The sequence below is a fragment of the Rhipicephalus sanguineus genome, chromosome 4 (genome assembly GCF_013339695.2).
Source record: "Rhipicephalus sanguineus isolate Rsan-2018 chromosome 4, BIME_Rsan_1.4, whole genome shotgun sequence".
Taxonomy (NCBI): Eukaryota; Metazoa; Arthropoda; class Arachnida; order Ixodida; family Ixodidae; genus Rhipicephalus; species Rhipicephalus sanguineus.
Window position 1 is genome coordinate 34,627,674 of NC_051179.1, and position 18,234 is coordinate 34,645,907.

The following is an 18,234-nucleotide window of genomic DNA, read 5'->3' on the forward strand; positions in this document are numbered from 1 at the left end:
TGCGGCGAAAGGAGCGGTCACGCCCCTTTCTGCAATTACGCCTCCTCCGTCCGAATGGGACGGCCGGAGCAACACCGCCGCGCGCCCCGATCCAGGTGGCCGTGGTTTAACGTGCACCTAAATCTAAGTACACAGGCCTTTAGCATTTTTGCCTCAATCGAAAATGCGGCCGGGATTCGATCCCGCGACCTGCGGGTCAGCAGTCGAGCACCTTAACCGCTCGCCAACTAGCCCATCGATACATGTTAGGACAAGATAGGTCTCATCTTCGCTCTCAAATTTTCTATTGGGAAGGGAATCCCTGCGGCAGACATTGCGGCACCCCTCGATCTATAACTTACCCAAAAAAAAACGCCTTCACGTTCACAATCCTCTACAACCTTCTCTTCAAGCAATGGTAGAACGGACTCGTGGATATGCGCAGCCGCATCTACGAGATGATAATACCAGTCCTTCAATGCTTCGAAGCATATCAGGACTCTTCTAATACGAAAAAAAAAATTTTTCTCTACACGTCCTCAGGTAACCCAGAAGCTACCTCAGGACACGCACCAAGATTGTGTTGTATCATTCATCTTAGCATGTATAAACCCAGCGGTCACTTACATATGCTACCAGGTGCGAACTTCTGTTAAAGGGACACTAAAGAGAAACGATGAATCGGTTTAGATCGATAAACTGTGCTCCGAGAACTCTGTCGTTAATTTTGCCATCATAGGTTTATTAGTAGAGGAGAAAAAGTTCAAAGTTTAATTTTTTAAATTTCGCGTCGAAACCTCCCCGCGGGAAGTCGCGGATTTCAGTGTGCGTATCGTACTTCGGCGCCATTGGCTCAATAAAATTACCCCAAACTTGGCATGTTAAGTCTATGGCCCCCTCAGAGGTCAATGTACTTTACCTTTACCGATTAGGAACTACGTAGTCCCTAGTAGGCGCCACCAAAACATGTGACGTCACAGCGAATGGTGCGGAAACTTTCAAGGTGGCGTCGCCACCTATCTTGTTTTTGCACGTTTTCTCGCCGCAAGCATGGCGTTTTTGGTATCATGAAAGAGTACTTTACTAATATGAGGAAAATAGTTTCGCTCTGAAGTGTCCCTTTAATACACAAGTTGCTCACTTTCCAGTCTGGACAAGCGCTTGTCATAACGCCTCTCGCGCACGTTTTCCTTTGCATAGTGATATTGGCGTATGTGCCTGCGACGTAGCAGAAGGCACGAGATGCTGTGCTCATTCCAAAAACACCTACACTTCGTGGCAACATCTCGCTCCACTTGTGAACTCTCCTTGCTGCACACGACTGCAAGGTTTGGCTGAGCTGTTCACAGCAGTGTCTGCTTTCTGCTGCATGCGCTTTTTCATCAAGCACAAGGAGTGGTTCAGGACCCCTTTAAATTGAGTTTTAACTGTACTTCATGAATATTACTGCCCAAATTTATTCCACATAGAAAAAAAAAAAACGAACCCTGAATATTAAGAATACCCCGGAAGTAAATTCAACTTGATAAAGGCACAGACGCAAATAGCCTGAATTGTGAGGTCACCTGCACTGTCTACGTATACGAGCATAACTATTTCAAATAGTACACAAGCCTCAAGCATTTTTACGACTATATCGAAAATGCGGCCGGGATTCGATCCCGCGACCTTCGCGTCAACAGTCGCGCACCATAACCACTACACCACCATGGCTGGTCATATTTGCCTAGTAAGGAAAAAGAACAATGACCTGGGCACTATGCTCTACAATACAACTCCATAAACCACTGCCAGCAACTTCCAATCGCTCTAAACCATTTTGGTTTCGACAAGTTATTGCTGTTGTAGAATACATTACGCTGGTGGCAGATTTAGCGCAACCTGCCACCTAAACATGAATGAATAGACAAGTATGCAAGAGAGCAACCATGAACTTCATTTACAATGAAAATGGCTTGTGTCAGTGTTGCGACGTTAGTCGAACAGGCCGAAACCCATGTCGTCATCCTCCTCGGACTCTTCCTTCTTTTCCTCTTTCTTGGCTGCTTCTGCAAAGCACAAGCAAAACAGTGTTAAAGTAGGTGCTACCTTTACACAAATTGCAAACCAAAGGTGTACATAACGGATCACAAAAATGCGAGGCATTTGATGACAAAACTAAGGCTTCGCCACATCAGTGCTAGGCAGTCTGGACTTCAGTGAAATGCAAAGCAATGAAAATGTTTACACTGTAGCTGTATCTTACATTTTTATTATTTTAAAAAAGAACCGACATATATAAGGTCTCAGTAATTGCTCAAATAGATTTCAAACACCACTGGCAAGACCTTAGAAAGCTTGGCACTTCTGAATGAAGCCCACAGTGAAATGAAGCAAGAGTTACAAATCTGTTCTGCAAAATCCTGCAAGGTGGTGGAAGGGTTAGGAAAGGGAAACTGACAACCACCCGTGAGTAACACGAAGACACAAGGAAATCCATACGGATTTCTCAGAAGAAAGCTTTTTAGTTGCTGGAACAGAATGCTGCTGTCTGCGCAAAATTTCTAGCACAGACAGCAGCATTTAGCTCTTGAACAAGTGTGTCTACACCATGGCTTGGTGGACCAGAGCTCATGTTCGAAATGGAAGGGGGCAGGTGTGCTAAAGAATCTATCTCCTCGAATTTTCACTAACAGTTATTGCAATTAACCCTATCAGATACGCGTGGCCGCAAGAAGAAATGAATGTCAAGAGTGTGCTAAAGAACTCTGGTATGAACTTACCCTTTGGAGCTGCTGCGCCACCACCAGCAGCGGCCGCAGGAGCGGGCGCCGCAGCAGCAGCTGCACCACCACCAGAGGGCATAGTAGCCAGCTTTTCCTTGCCTGCATAGAAAAGAAAGAAAACAGAAAATGGTTATAACCAGTTTTCCATACAGCAACAACTGCACGATCTACCCAAACGGTTAATAAAACTCTTCAATTAAATCACATGTTCTATATTAAATCCAAATTTCAAGTCACTGGTTCAGCGCATTTGCTGACTCCAATTAAACAACTTTTTAAACATTCACATGTTTACGATATTACGTTACCAAAGTACACAAAAGTACCTAACTGGCGACGGATCTTTTTTTTTCCTTAGCAGTTACGGGGCTAGCCAAGTCCACTTGTTGAAACGTTGGCTCCAATGACACCCCATGTTCAGGGATTTTGCATCTCCAAGCTTCCACCTTCCCCTGCCCAGTCTTTGGGGAGGCACTTAAGGTGTAGCAAAAGCAATGTCTCGTACGAAGTACAGGTGCATCATACATCACACATGCCATTTCTACGAACAGGACTACTTGCTATCGAATACCCTGCCAAGAAAGTTGCATTAATGGCGGCACCCTCCTTTCTTCAGCCGTACAACAACTTTTCACTTAATAGCTGCAATCCGCAAGCTCGTTCAGAAGACCTGGTAAGTCCCCCTCTCAATTTTTTAAGTCCACGGGGCTGTTGTGAGCCAAGTCCCTACAGGTCAAAGAACCTAGCTGTGTGCCCAGAAGTAGTCTGCTGAAACCAGTAAGACTGAGCCAAGGTTATACCCTGTCGCACGAGAAGGTTTAACGTCACTTGTATCTAATGACATTTGACACGTGAAATGACATTAGGTGCCATGCGCTGCTACATGACAGGATGCAATGTCATGTGCAGATGATGGCAATCACGACGCAGCGAAGACTGGAACGGACAAAAAAAAAAAAAAAAAATCGCTGCTCGTGTAAAAAAATGTTATGTATATCAAGTCTTAATAAAAATTGTTTACAACATGTATCTGATTGCGTTGACACCATATGCAGGGATGCAACAGCCAAAATAAGATTTGGAGCAATTTTTGGAGCAGGAAAATCTCTCTTTTGGAGCAGGAAAATCCAAATTTGGAGCAGGTTACGGGGAAAAAAAAAAAAAAAACTCCGTTTTGGAGCTCAAAATTCCAAATTCGGAGCAGCTTCACAAACAAAGCTTGCTTTTGGAACAGTAACAAAAAAATATATGCGAACATTTCGATGTCACCACCACAATCATGTTTTCAGTACATAACATGCTGAATAATGCCAGTGAATTCTCCGGAAACCAGCAGCGTTGAACCGGACTCCACCAAACAATAACGACATCCCCACTAAGATTTGCAGCACGTGTCAAACGGCTCGTTTGTCAGTTAACTTTCTTTATGCGGTGCTTCCACATTAAATGGGCGCTCACCTTTGCTCATGCTGAATGACCATGTAAAGCAGCGTTTGAACCAGCAGTAAAAACTTCATTTGGGCCCACCGGAACACATTAACGTCTTGTTTGAGTCAAGCGCCACTGGGTCGAATTGGATTGGATGAAGGTGCCTCTGGTGCTTCTCCCAACATTAGGTCGCCAATATGGGCTTCGTTTTGCGTTAAAACGAGGCTAAAACTAGCGCAACCGAAAAATTTTGCGGTTACAGGGGGCGTTTTGGCGCAGCGTGGCGCAATTTCGAGAAATATCGCGGTTTTGGCGCAGCTCGGCGCAGAAAAACGAAATTGTATCAAAATGGCGCAATTGGCGCAGCTGTTGCATCACTGCATATGTGGTACGGAGGCTTCTCTTCGGACCGACAGCTGCTACTGCGCTGGACATGGCCGGCAAAACTTGCCAATGTCGCTGGGAACAAGGACACTCAAACTTTTGAGAACACGAGTTGAAACTGTTAGACAAAAATGAAACAATACACTGGAAAATGAAAGCAATAATTGTTGTATTTACTTAGCCGTTATTACATATTTGTACGCGAACACTCAATTGAGAGCACTCATTGCGACAGAAATGCATTAGAATGAGTTTAGCAATCTCATTCCCTTGCACAAGTCATTTTCGTTTAATGAGATTTGATGTCCTCATGTGGCAGCCAACTAACCACATTAATCTTAAATTAGGTATAAATGACATTAAAGTGTCTTGTGACAGGGATATTACGTCATGTATGCAAAGTGTGACACTTGTGAGCCTAAATGAGATCCCATACACTGTTCTGACTAACACCGTCACTTCAAAAAGGAGCTCACCCTTCGCGATGACTTCGTCGACGGTCTTTCCCTTCAGCTCGCTGATGACCTTGTTGAGTCGCTCGCTGTCGGATTCGATGCCGACGCTACCGAGGATCTTCTCGATGTCGGCGGCGGATGGGTCTTTGTTGCCACCCATGGAGGCCAGGAGGTAAGCGGCGACGTAACGCATCTGAAACGACGCACGTACAATTAGGCTATTTGATCACCGTGTTCTGCGCAACACTAGTTTTGCGTCAGTCAAATGACAGGCGAGCTCGGCCTCATACACGCGTCGTAGTAATACCCATAAGCAGTAGTAATCGCTCACATTCTACAATCTAGGCCAATGCAACCAAACCGCCAACTTCCCGGCGGGCACCTTTTCATTCAAAGCACTAGTCCGAGGCAATGAATGATAAGGCAATGCTCGCACGTTGGAGCTGATAGCGGGTAGCTAAACGCCCTCGTAAAACTACGAGACCCGGATTTAGATCTCTAATCGCGTAAGCTAAGTTTATTTACTCTCATAGAGGAAATTACACAGCGTGAATTACGCAAACACGCGCAGGCAACTTCGTGGTTCCACGTGCACAAGTGACCATATGCCGGATCAGACAAATCACCTTCACGCCTGGAATCGGGGTTTAGCCTACATGAAATTGCTTAAAACAGTGCACCATATTCATACATTGCCTTCTGTGCACGAATGCGAGCTACTTAAATTCAGCCGGCAAGTCCCACGCTTACCAAACTGTCACATAGCTTGTTCCGTACATTAACGAACACTACGGCAAATAAACGTGCTAAGCATAAATGGGAAAGATCATTTGAGAACCGCAGAAAGAAAGCAATGAGCACGTTACTCGCTGTGCAGTGTTTATGAGCGCCCACCAAATCTCCACATTTCTAGGACCAAGTTGTTCGATGTTTACAACAACGGCGCTAGACGTGAATTTAAACATCGGCCCCGCCAATCGAAAATAACATTTAAGAAACAAACACACCGCTTTATTTTCCTAAATAAAGATCGCACGTGTTCACGGCGCACTTTGCGCGCACTTCTACACGTGTTGATCGGCTTAGGCTTAGTGACTTGCACTACGGCTGTCACAATTTCTCAAGTGAATTGGTCCCTAATTACTGGATGCGAGTACTTTTGTCGAATTAGAAACGACACTCCTGTCAGCGCGACAAACCGGGAACACAGTGACAATAGTTTAAGGTGATATACTCACTTTTAAGTCACGGGGACACGAAACGTCTTCTACACCGCAACACAGAAACGTGGAAAAGACAGTAGGAATGAACGAGATCGTGGACTGCGTGGACCACTCGTTCTGACGATAGGTGTCGCATGCAATTACCGCAACAAAAACAACCAATAAGCTTGTAATTCAAAATACAAAATGTATTGTATACAAAATTTAGGAGTAATATTAAGTAAATTTTTTATTATTAATTTAATAAACTTTATGTGTTTCTGCGAATGTCATGGTTGGCGCTAGTAACAAGCTAGTTTCAAATACACAAATTTATTTTTATCTGCGTTAAAAGTATATGCCCACTTTACCTTAACGCAATACTAATTTTATTGTAAAATTAACCATGTAAAATTACTACAAAAAATGAACGCTACAACGGCTGCTAGCTCACTTTAACCGGATGTTTTCATGGAGGTAATCATGGAGCTAATGAAGCTTAGCTCGCTTTTGTTATGGTAGGGTTACAGTCAAGTTACATTGTAAGAGTTTTGTTTCTCTCTAGTAGTATAGTAGTTGTAGTGAACACCAGCATTGCGAGCGTAGCAGCTTTACGTGACATCAAGTAGTGACACAATCTCGGACGCCATCGTTTTCACACATTGCAATCAGCGCTGTTTGTCAGAGAAGTGGGACGGGTTAATAACATGCTCAGACGCGTGGAAGATCTATTGGTTAATTTGAAAGAAAGTTAATCTGCGAGGTAGTTGGCCTTGACTCGGCCACAGAAGCGCTTGATTGATTGATTGGTTGATTGATTGATTTAAACCTGTATGGTTTGAAATCCGCCTTTTTCACAATGCCCCGGCGCATGCGCCCTTCTCCTAGCGGAGAAATCGCGAAACACCCCTCCATCTCGGAGGCTTTGCTTCTGGCAATATCGGTTGTCCCAGCCCCTACCAAAACCCTACCAGAACGGCAGAGGGCAGCACAGATACCTAATCCGCACCACGTGAAAGTAGTTGCAGTAAAACTAAATTTTATGTCTTGGCTGGTTGAGAAAGGCGTTCACAACATGGTATCGTTTTCTGTGGGAAGTGTTACATGACTAGATAGTGTAGTGATCGTTTAAAACGATCTGACAGTGCGGTTATGGTCTAGTAGAAAGCCCTTTCAACAAGCAGCAAAATGGTAGGACCGTTATGAAAAATTTGGAGTATTCGTATTGAATACCTCAGTATTCAGTGGGCATGGGCAACTTACCCTCCGATCTACCAAACAATAAAGTAGAATATTTATGAACCTATCATAAAAGTTCCCTTTTATTGTTTGTCAATTGCATGTGTCGATAATTCTTTGAAGCGAAATGTTGAACCTGAATAATGGCCTGCAGTCCAAGTGCTAGTCGCTTCGATATCAACAACTATCCAAGTTTTTCTTTCAAGTATATATAAAACAACAGTGGAGGCTAAAAACCTGATAACAAAGTATGATTTGCCTTCTGCTGCCAGTGCCCTTGAATAGTTTTCGAACAAAGCGACCAGCTTGGTGGCGCATCCTCTGAAAATTGCTGGTGTGAAAAAACTCACAGGGTTCCTTACGCACACACCTAATATGACTGGAAGGCAAAAGCCATTTTCTTTTTCTTCTCAGTCGGTGTATTGTTCCTGCGCTGCCACCCTCCAAAAGCTTTCTGCATCTCATGTGGTTTTGCATTACCTCCAGGACCGGAGGCACCTCACCTGGTTTTGCACTGCCTTCGTGATGGGCCCACTGTTGACCAAGCTAAGATGCATGTGATGACATCATGTGACGTCACAAATTTTTGGCGATCTGTGATTTCATGACGACGTCATCACGTGATGATTTTTTTCATCACTTGTGCGGACGCCAACAGGAGACACCAGTCAATTTTCACGTTTCTTGAGGTATCTAAGGCTTTCACCTTAAAAGCCTTCGAATAACAGAGAGCTGAGCTAGTTGGTAGGTATTCATTTTAAAGGACTGGGCTTGCAATACGGACACAAGAGAGAGAGAGGTTAAGATGACACAAGTGGTGTTCGTGTTGTCTTGACCTCTCTCTTGTGTCCGTGCTTGCACATCCAGTCTTTTAATGTAAATAAGCCCTTACCGTTATGCAGAAAAACAAGGTTAATTGTGTGGACTGCATACCTGCTACAATAACGGACTTGTATAATTGTCAGATTTACTTTTGCACCATGCTATTTCTACCTTATCACCCAGCCATTATTCATGACTGACTGCAGGGCTGCTTCATGATAAGTGGAGGGCTGCTTGGAAACTAAGCTTGAAATTTAATAGTATTTGGACCAAAAAGGGAATGTTTTAGGGGTACGTATTGGATGTAGATAAACTTCTTCCTATTTTGTTTTATGGGTTTGAAATCGCTTCAAGTGTTATAATTAAGTTCTCGTGGCACAAAGAATTTCGGGGCAATGTGAGCTGCTACATTCAGTAACAGAAAAGCTATGCATGCATTTAAGTTTTCTTTCATGACGAAATACATCTTGAAAAATGTGCAAGACATACCCCGATAAATATCTTTATTAAATAACTTCTTCAAGAACATGTGTTCAAGTGGCATTGGCGAAAACAGAGTATTCCGTCTGTAAAATAAATATCTCCTTCCATGCAACAACCATTTTCTTGAAATTCAGCATAAAACAGTAGAAAATAAAAGGGTAATATAAAAACAATAAATAATCATAAAAGCTGCTCAGTGAAAGCTATAATGGCAAGGGACAATGACAGAAAGAAACGGTGGACCCTCTGGCGATACAAGAGGAGCATGTAACAAGTGTGAAAATGTGAGTTAGCAGCACATTACATATTTACATAAGCAAATGGTGCATAGGCAGTCGGCACCAAATTTGCTTTATAAACACTTGTTAGAAGAATAACCCGCACCGGTATGGAATGAGGCTGTTACACAGCGTGCTTGGCACATAGAATTCAGTGCTTGAAGACTGAAACTACATCAGACATAGGTTTTGCACGAAAGCTCCCAGTGTCGCCATGAAAGACTGTGCAATAGCCATAGTGTTCACATGGCTGAAATGTTTATAACTGGCCATAAGGCTTAACCAAATATATATTTAACAACACTGAACACACTTCGGTCAAGGTTATAACCACGCAGTTAACATTATGGTAGAAATGCACAACACGAAGCGTCTGCTCTAATCGACGACTCTACCGAACAAATTTCAGCAAGCATTATAACCCTGCTGCTATTATGGCTGAAACGTTGACAACAAGGCATCATCTTTCACCATTAATTACTACCAAATACATTTTTGCTGGACGCTGTGGTGGTGTTATTTGCACAGCTAAACAGACACGCTGACAGAATGCTGAAAACATGTTGGACATATTTTACGTGCGGTAGCACCTTAATATGAAGGAAAGAAGATGGCTTTTAAGGGCTCGTTTTTCTTTGTTAGACACAATATTAATGAGAACTATTCTCATTAATATTCTCGTTAATAACTAGTTCTCATTAACATTGTGTCTAACAAAGAAAAATGAGCCCGTAAAAGCCATCTTCTTTCTTTCATTCATAGCAAGGGTCTCGTTCTGGCAGACTTGATGCCTTCAGGTAGTATGCGAGGGATTAGTGGTCAGCTGCCAGCTCGTAAAAATATCACGTGCTACGTGACGCCAAAAGGCAGAAAAAAGAGTGTTCCACACTCGCCTCCATGGCTGCGAACGGTGCTGACTAACACTCCTAGGTTTAAATGCACACATATACCCTATAAAGTGGATGGGCGGATGACCGCCGCCGTAGCTCAGTGGTAGAGCATCGGACGCGTTATTCGAAGGTCGCAGGTTCAGTCCCTGCTGGTGGCAGGTTATCTTTTCGTCCACTTTACTTTCTTCACATTTGTATCCTAATTATTACAAATAACATCTCCTATACTTTCCTTAGCACCTTAATATGTTACGTCACAGGTACAGTGCTTGAATATACTAGGCGCAGTATACTACAGTAGACTCTCAGTAAACGGAAATATGTTCAACAGAACTGCTGTTTAAATGGAACAACTGCCTCTCACACAATTGGTTTCGTACTTGAATTCTGCGCTCCTGTGAAATGGAACATTTTCCTGGTCCCTTCAGGTTACGTTTAACAAAAGTCTACTGTATTTGGTCACGTGCTTTCGGAAATAGCTCTACTATATTTTCCTAAAACAATGAGGGTTCATTCTGAAGATGTCGTAGATGGCACAGTTTCAGCGTCCTGAATGCCGGTTCAGATAAGACCGTAGTGCATGTGTGGCCTTGTTCAACGATGACCCCACCCGAGCTCGGAGACAGCACACCGCTTCTGTATAAAAATGTTGCTACTGCTCGGCTTCCTTCAGAAGAGACATAAATATGCTTCCTCTCTTCTGTTTTAACTCCGCAGGAGAGCCGGTCTCGACGATGTGGCCAGCTTCGAGAACAATGATCTTGTCGAAGTTCAGCAAACCGGTCACACGATGCTGCAAAGGTAAAAAAAAACACCAAAACAACAGAAAATGCTATCAATATCTTTGCGTTGACACAAACTGCAGCAGGCGACTACTGTACGGTCATCACTTGTGCAACGATTGCATGGAGGATAACCTGAAGCATTGAAATGTTTCGGACACGGCACCATCTTAAATGATATGCGCTTGAGTGACAATACTGAATTGTGGCAATGTGTAGTACATGCATTAACAACCCGAATAGCCATAGTTGCTTGCCAAGAATCCACAAAAGATTTGAATTAGGCTCCACAATTGTGATATCATTATACTATGACACAAAAGCTTGAAGAAATATAGCCAAAACATGCCATAAAAAATAATTGCAAAGGGTTGAGATGAAGGCATTTCCTATTGCATATTTACTAAACAAAAATATGACACCAAATGCAGGTTTAAAACACATAGTATGCAATTTTTCTAACGTCTAATCTCAAAGGGGACCTGCAACATTTTTCCAAGTAATTGTCTAATGGCTTCATTAAAGAGCTTATTGCCTCACGAATCGACTGCCGCAAAAGATTTTTAGAAGCCATCAAGTACGAGCGGAGTTACAAGGATTTGCTGCACGTGTTAAGGGGAGACGCGGGTCTTGGAACGGTCAAAAATGGTCAAAAAATCGATTTTTCGCAAAGCTTATTTTCGAGGCGTTTGTACTTCTGAGCACCTACTCTCAAATTGCTAACGCTAAATTCGGTCGGGAAACGCGATAAAATCGGCTTTCAAAGCACCCCGGCAGCACTAAAATGTCCCCAAAAGGACGAAATTTGTTCGAACTTCCCGCGCGCGCCATGAGCGTTGCAGCGGGCCGAGCGCCGCCATCTTGGGCTAGATTTGAAGCTGTTTTCTTTGTGCACATTTTGCGCCATCTCAAAATGGCGTCGCTCAAGCAAAACGGCCGCCGTCGCGGGTTTTCTGAAGGGCGTTTCCAGGCCACTGATTGGCTCTCACGCGGCGCGCTTTTCAAGCGCGCCTTTCCGAGTCTCCCATTGGCTGGCGCGACCGACACGTCATTTTTTTTTTTTCTTTGTGTTTGGTTCTCCGCCGTGGCTGTCCGTTTGTGTGCGCCTGCTTTTCAGGGTTACCAGATTGGGCTATTAATAGCCAAATTGGGCTACTTTTTGTTCGAGTTGGCGTCGAATTTTTCTCTTTGGCTATGTGGCTATTTTTGGGCTACATTGCTATTGACTAGGCAAGAATTCCAAAAAGCCACAAAATATAGATAATTTTAGTATCGGGGACCCCATACGGCTTACGCACGCACGCTCTTGCGTTCGTCTGTACCATAGAGTTTCATAAAATTAACTAGAGGGGACTCTGGCGCTGCGATCGTTCAGCTACCATGGGAATGATGGGTAGTACACAAATTTGCCTAGTCTTCGTGCTTACGGCTTCAAACGTACTTGTGGCTTTGTTTATTGCTATGTTTTGGTTTTCTTTCGGATAAAAGAATGGATCGTTCTGAACTTCGTGACCGGGTTTGAATCGCTGAGCCTAAAGAAGATAAAGTGGCGAAGTGAAACTGCTGACTTTTACTGAAATTCGTTTTGCGACAAAACGGATGCAGCCGACGCAGAGCCAAACGGAGCCGAAAGTACGAAGTTTAGACAAATTTGTGTACTACCCATCATTCCCATGCTGGCTGAAGCGTCATGCGTTGCAGCTCCCATAGACACTAGCGCCAGAGTTCCCTCTAGTAAGTATTGTAGGAAACTCTATGGTCTGTACCTCCTGACTTACAAGTGCCGGGGACTCCCAGCAGCTGCACTCACGGAGAATACGAAGGAAAGCAGGAGCGTGCGTACGCGATCGTCTGTGGGTCCCCAGGACTAGAGTCACTGTATATTCTACCCAGGACTAAAACTCTCTAGTAACTCTAATGCACCTTGTCAACGAAGGCCCCCTGGCCGCCGCCATAAGCCCCTTTGGGCTGTTGTTAACATGCCTGACCCCCCAAAAATGCAGTACCGAGGCGCGACTTCAGCTTTCGTACTCCCGTGCAGAAGCCAAGAAAGGTGGTGATCGTTTTCTGTTAAAAAGCTCTCTACAAAGAACGCCAAAGCTTACATGCACATGCCGCTAATAGGTCCCGCCATGAGAACATTCCAGTGTGTTGAACGATCCCTGCAACTGGTGACGTAGCCCAAGAAAGGGCTTCACGTGTCGTCAGTTTGCAACCGTGTTGATGGCTCACGTTTTCTCTAGACTTTCTTGACTTCTACTACCGTATAATGGCGAGCAAGCACCCCCTCTCCCCCTTCCCCCCGCCACACAGTGAAAGATAATAAGAAAGATGTGGAGGGGGCCCTCTTGCTCAGTCCCAGACCAAAATCCAAGATAGCAGCGGAAGTGCCTCTAAGTAGAATGCACACCTGTGTTTCTTATAAAATGCTTTCTTGAATACGCGTGCATTTACAGTTTTAACTGAATCGGAGGTTGTGTGTCTGAGATTTCACGTGTTTTGACAAGGGTGGAAAGACGTTCTTCAAATTCCCCAACAATTTGCGACAACCCGGAATGCGACCCCGAGACATCACACTGCACAAGTACTAAGAAATCGTGCACATATCTAAAGACTCTCAGGAACCGCTGCTGCGGGATTATGTGCCGGAGAACAGGTTGAAAAGAAAAAAACGTCGAGAGGGAGGGGGGGGGGGGGGGTTGGCGCTTGGTCAGTTATTGGCGCATATTTTCAAGTCTCTCGAAAAGGGGAAGTAGTGGGCACATGATTGTGAAAGTAAAGCTAGCAGATCGCGTGACACGTGGGGACCGCCCATCCGAAGGTTGCAGGTTCAGTGACCCTGCCGGTGGCAGTTTGTCATTTTTCGGCCACTTTCGTGCACTTAAATTTCTAGATTCTGCAGCCACCGCTCAATCATTGTGGATTGAATAGCAGAAAATATACTACGCAATACAACGGATTCACGCATACATTTGCTGATTTTGGCTATATTTGGGCTACTTCAAATTTTCGCGTTGGGCTATGTTTGGGCTACCTCGGAGTCCAATTTGGCGGTTTGAGGCTCGCACCATCTGGTAACCCTGCTGCTTTTGCGATCGTGCGTGTTTCTCGACGGACCGTGTCTCTACTTTGTGCCGGTAGTTTTTCCACGCGATCGAGATGCCTGGAGACTCTCGTCTGAAACCATCGACGCAACGAGCTTTTGGAAGCCGTAAAAAACGGGCTTGGAACAAGAAGGCGCCGGCTACAAGTGCACCGTCGGCAGCGGAGTTGGAGTCGCGGCCGGACCCTTTGGACCTGCCGGGAACTTCAACTGACGACACCGTGGGACCAAGTTCGACTAGCGAAACACTTCGGGTTGATGCCGCGTACTACTCAACGGCGGAGCAGGCGCAGCGAGTTGAGAGATCGGCGCAAACGAAGACCGTTCTGTCTGGAAAGTCGGCTACCCAGCGCAAGTTCGACCTTCTTGGAGTAAGCGCGGAGTGCCAGACCGGTGACGCCGGGACCGATTTTTTGCTCGTCGATATGAAAGTTTTGAATAACTTTTTTGCACAAGCGAAGTGCGACAAATGCGACGCAAAAAGTCTCAGCGTGAGGAAGGCAACGGACAAGGAGTACGGCCTTGCGGTAAAGCTTATTTTTTCTTGCAGCAGTTGTGATTTCGAGAAGAAGCAATTTTCTTCTCCGAGAGTGAGCGGAACTGCCACCATCACTCCCTTCGAAGTCAACATGAGGGCCATGAAGGGGATAGAGATGATAGGCAAAGGTGTTACTGCCCTTTCGGACTTTTGTGCGTGTATGAACCTTTCGCACCGAGGCTTGCACCACAAGACGTTTCAGGGACACCTAAAAAGTTTAGTGAAAGCCTGCGAAAACACAGCGACTGAAAGTGAAGCTGCTAGTGTGGCAGTAATAAAAGAGCTGTATACAGACTTCCTGAACCCCATAGGGAACATCGATGTTGTGTTCGACGGCTCATGGATGACGCGAGGTCGGAGCTCACACATAGGTGTGGGCTGCATCATTGAGCTCTACACTGGCCTTGTAATTGACCATGTTGTTTACTCAAACTTTTGTCTCGGCTGTGCCCTGGGACCACAGCCTAGAAAAAGACTCTCTGCGTTTACGCAAGGCAAATGCAACTCATCTGAAGAGCACCAACACAAAAAAGACTCTTGCAAGGAGACACAAAACGGGTGCAACTGAAGATTACAGTCCTGGACTACTTTGAAGGTATTCTCTCAAGCATAGCAACCTATTACCCAGAGTAACATGCTGCCTAACATCTAGAAGGTTCTTCCTAAAGACTGAAAAGACATGAGCAGCCAGTCGCTTGAGCCTCATACCCCATGGCTTTTCCAGAACCCCCCAGCCGCTTGTCATGGTGGGGTTTTGATCATGCTTTGCACATTGGAAAATTTTTTTAGATATGATTCCTTGGGTGGAACAAGACACTTTCTGTTTTGTTTTGAAGGGAAACAGATGGGGAACATGTGAATAAAATTTATGGTTAAAGGTTCCTTTTAGAAATTTATACAGTGCGTGTCAATCTTCAAACGCGATTTTCTCAGCTTCACATTTTTTGCCAACTTGACCAGCCTTACGGATCTTTTCATTATGTTTTTGTAAGGTAATTTTGATAAATTTTATACCGTTGAATTCGTAAGAAATAGGACTGTGGAGCTATGCTATTTTTTTGTGGCTAAGATGAACATATGAAATTTTGTGAACAATAATGTGAGCTAATTGCATTTCAAGATTACACAATGTCAATACAATTGAAAGTTCTTATATGATGATATATCTCAGGGACAATATAAATAGCATAGCTCCACATGGCAGGTATTTGGCTACAGCTGCATCTTAAACAGAACCTAAAAATACTGAGGGAAAGTGTCTTAATGACCCGTAAGAAATTACCTAATTAGATTTCACTTATGCTCTCACAATTTGATAACTAATTGAAGTACATGAAAACTAATTATATTTTTGAAAACAGGAGGAAGAAATACATATACACACCCAATTTCATTACAATATCTCCAATAATAAAACTTTTCGTTTCGAGACCAGTGTCTCCCCCGTGTTAAGTGCTTTCTCTCTCCTTTCGTACCAGTGAGTGCACTGAAAGCCATGCAGGGAGGGGATGACAAGGGGGCAAGAAGATGCGTCCCTTCATCAGTGCATGTCATGACCTTGAGCACTTCCTTTTCATTTTTTTTCGAACGTGTGGCTTGCTTTCAGTGTGATCACGAGCGAGCGCGCAAGCATGTGGCAGCTTCTCGCGGCAGCCACGGAAGCTATGCCGCTCACGATGCAGATACTCACGATGCAGATACTCACGAAGCGATGCCGCTCATGAAACAGCCAACGGCCGTGGACTTTGGGTACATGGCGCACTAATTTGGGTATGTGGAATCATTTGTCGATAGAAGAGGGAGCAATTTCTAGGTGACTTTGAGAATTAATTTTAAATGCCAGGCAGCATGCAGCGCTATAATGTTTGTCTTACATGTTCTCAGGAGCTTTGACTACCGATTGGCAGCATTTTCTGACAATGATGCAAAAGTGTTGCAGGGACCCTTTCAGCAATGTTTATGCACTGTGCGGGTAAAGAAGTTTAACATGACGCACTGTTAAGTTTCTTACTACGTTGTTCACGAACAATGCTGAGATGCAAACAGCCATTTGTGGAAAATAAGAAAGCATCACTTCAATAATGTGCAGTATTATTAAACGTACTACTTTGCCGGAACACTGGTTTGAAATGCCTGCTGCAAGTACTTACAGCTATGGCCAGGACAGTTGAGTTGGCCCACTCATTGAGGACAGTCTCCTGTATGAGGTTGTCCAACTTGGCATCTAAAGACGAGGTTGCTTCATCCAGAATGAGAACCTTCGAGGGTTGCAGCAGAGCTCTGGCAAAGCAAAACAGCTGAAGAGCAAACAGAGACATGAGCCACATTCTTTCAGAATATTAGTTCAAAACCACTTGAATACATATGTTCCATACTGTGTCGGGCACTACATACAGTGCATACTGCAAATCCAATAAAACAAATAACCAAAGAACTCAGAACGAAGCAAAATAATTATGCTGAATGAGTCATAAAAACAGAAATTATGTGCACAATGTGAACAGATGGGAAAGATGGTGGAATAGACTGTAGATTGAACGTAGGCACACAATTATACTAGTTGGGATTAAAAAATTGAAGTACAGTTAGGGGATGCCGTAAGATATTTAAAATATAAAAGTATTACCATAATCTATTACTTACAGTATGAGCATAAAAGAAATGAGAATGCACAGTTGTGGATGATACAGAATAATGGAGATGGAGCACTGATATTGAAAGCTTTCTGGACATGCAATGATGTCTTTGGCTGATGCAGAAGGGGGTACTGCGGATCTCTGGAGAAGGCCTTAGTTGTGTGGTAGTATGATGACATGCTAACTAAAGAGGTTCAGCTGTTACACAACTCTATGGTAATGTCTGCAAGTGTGGAGTAGTAAAACAAGAAAGATACAGCATAGCTGTGTGCCCTGATGGCTTCTAACCTGTTTCTGGCCAATGCTGAAGTTCGATCCTTCTTCAGACACCTCGCCATCTGGTGGGAAAAGACAAAAGAAGGTGAGGGCGTGAAGACAGCAGAGAAATTATAGAACTTACCCAGCCCACCGTATAGAACAACAATCTCCTTCAGATGGGCTTTTTCCAGTACATTCCAAAGCTCTTCATCTGTGTGAACCCTCTTGGGGTCCAAGTTTTGCCTAGGGCATAATAGAGATGCAAGGAGACATAATTGGAACATAAAATATATGAAAAAATCTACAGATTTCAATAAGTGTACTATTCCTAATGATTCAGTGGACTTTCATTAAGCAGGACGTTTGGCAGAAATTAAGCAATTCTCTGTCCTAATAGAAGTAATTTACTTTGTGTACCACTCAGTAAGAATTTTAAGAACGCGAGAGAATAAACAAAAACAAGAAATGTTCGTATCAGAAACGTGTGCCCCAAATGGACAACATATATTTTAACAACAAAACAAGACTATAGAACTGCCTACTAGCATTGCAGAGCCCATGTTCTAGAAATGCCACACTTTAATTAAAAACATAAGAGTAGCATGCGATTTCTTGAAATGCTTACGGTCAGCGTGCACTGCTTCCAGTTGATAGAGGAGGCGGAAGAGAAAGAAGGCAGGGAAAAAGAAAAGAAAGGAAGAGAAAGAAAGGGAGGGGGAGAAAGAGAAGAAATACGGGCAAATGTTTTATAATTATGCGTCGCAAATGACACTTCAAAGCTACAAAATGCACAAATGTGGTAGTTGCTCCAAACAAGATTTATAGTGACTTCATAGAAGATAGATTATGGAGTTTAAAGTTTAAATAATGGCTGAGCTGATAGAATTTATTTCTGCACTTTCTAGAGACAGCAAGACACTCCTGGCAATGATGATAGCTGTGCAGAGTGCCTTCCAGGTATTTCATTCACAGTGCAAGAAAAAACACAAATA

General features: G+C 43.9%; 2 protein-coding genes across 2 annotated transcripts in view; both read right to left on the reverse strand.

Moving 5' to 3' along the window:
* Positions 1-1,894: 1,894 nt before the first annotated feature.
* On the reverse strand, positions 1,895-6,372 carry LOC119389758 (60S acidic ribosomal protein P2). Its single transcript, XM_037657137.2, has 4 exons — positions 6,250-6,372; positions 5,033-5,204; positions 2,742-2,843; positions 1,895-2,027 (listed from the first exon to the last, which is right to left on the reverse strand). Exons 2-4 carry the CDS (start codon positions 5,202-5,204, stop codon positions 1,954-1,956), a joined length of 348 nt encoding a protein of 115 aa, XP_037513065.1. The 5' UTR covers positions 6,250-6,372; the 3' UTR covers positions 1,895-1,953.
* A 2,394-nt stretch (positions 6,373-8,766) lies between these two features.
* The window catches only part of LOC119389757 (ATP-binding cassette sub-family C member 9), a 38,129-nt gene continuing 28,661 nt past the window's right edge, over positions 8,767-18,234 (reverse strand). Inside the window, exons 29-32 of the mRNA XM_049414534.1 lie at positions 17,385-17,485; positions 17,273-17,322; positions 16,499-16,645; positions 8,767-10,718 (exon numbers count right to left, since the gene is read on the reverse strand). Coding sequence (XP_049270491.1) covers positions 10,578-10,718; positions 16,499-16,645; positions 17,273-17,322; positions 17,385-17,485 — 439 coding nt within the window. The 3' untranslated portion in view covers positions 8,767-10,577. The remainder of the gene's footprint in view (positions 10,719-16,498; positions 16,646-17,272; positions 17,323-17,384; positions 17,486-18,234) is intronic.

Bases quoted from the DNA above. Each gene is read 5' to 3' on its own strand.
- LOC119389758 (XM_037657137.2), bottom strand. From the start codon at position 5,204: ATGCGTTACGTCGCCGCTTACCTCCTGGCCTCCATGGGTGGCAACAAA. The intron at 2,844-5,032 runs GTGAGCTCCTTT...TTTTCTATGCAG, and splicing joins CGACGAAGTCATCGCGAAGG to GCAAGGAAAAGCTGGCTACT. The intron at 2,028-2,741 runs GTAAGTTCATAC...TGTGCTTTGCAG, and splicing joins TGGCGCAGCAGCTCCAAAGG to AAGCAGCCAAGAAAGAGGAA.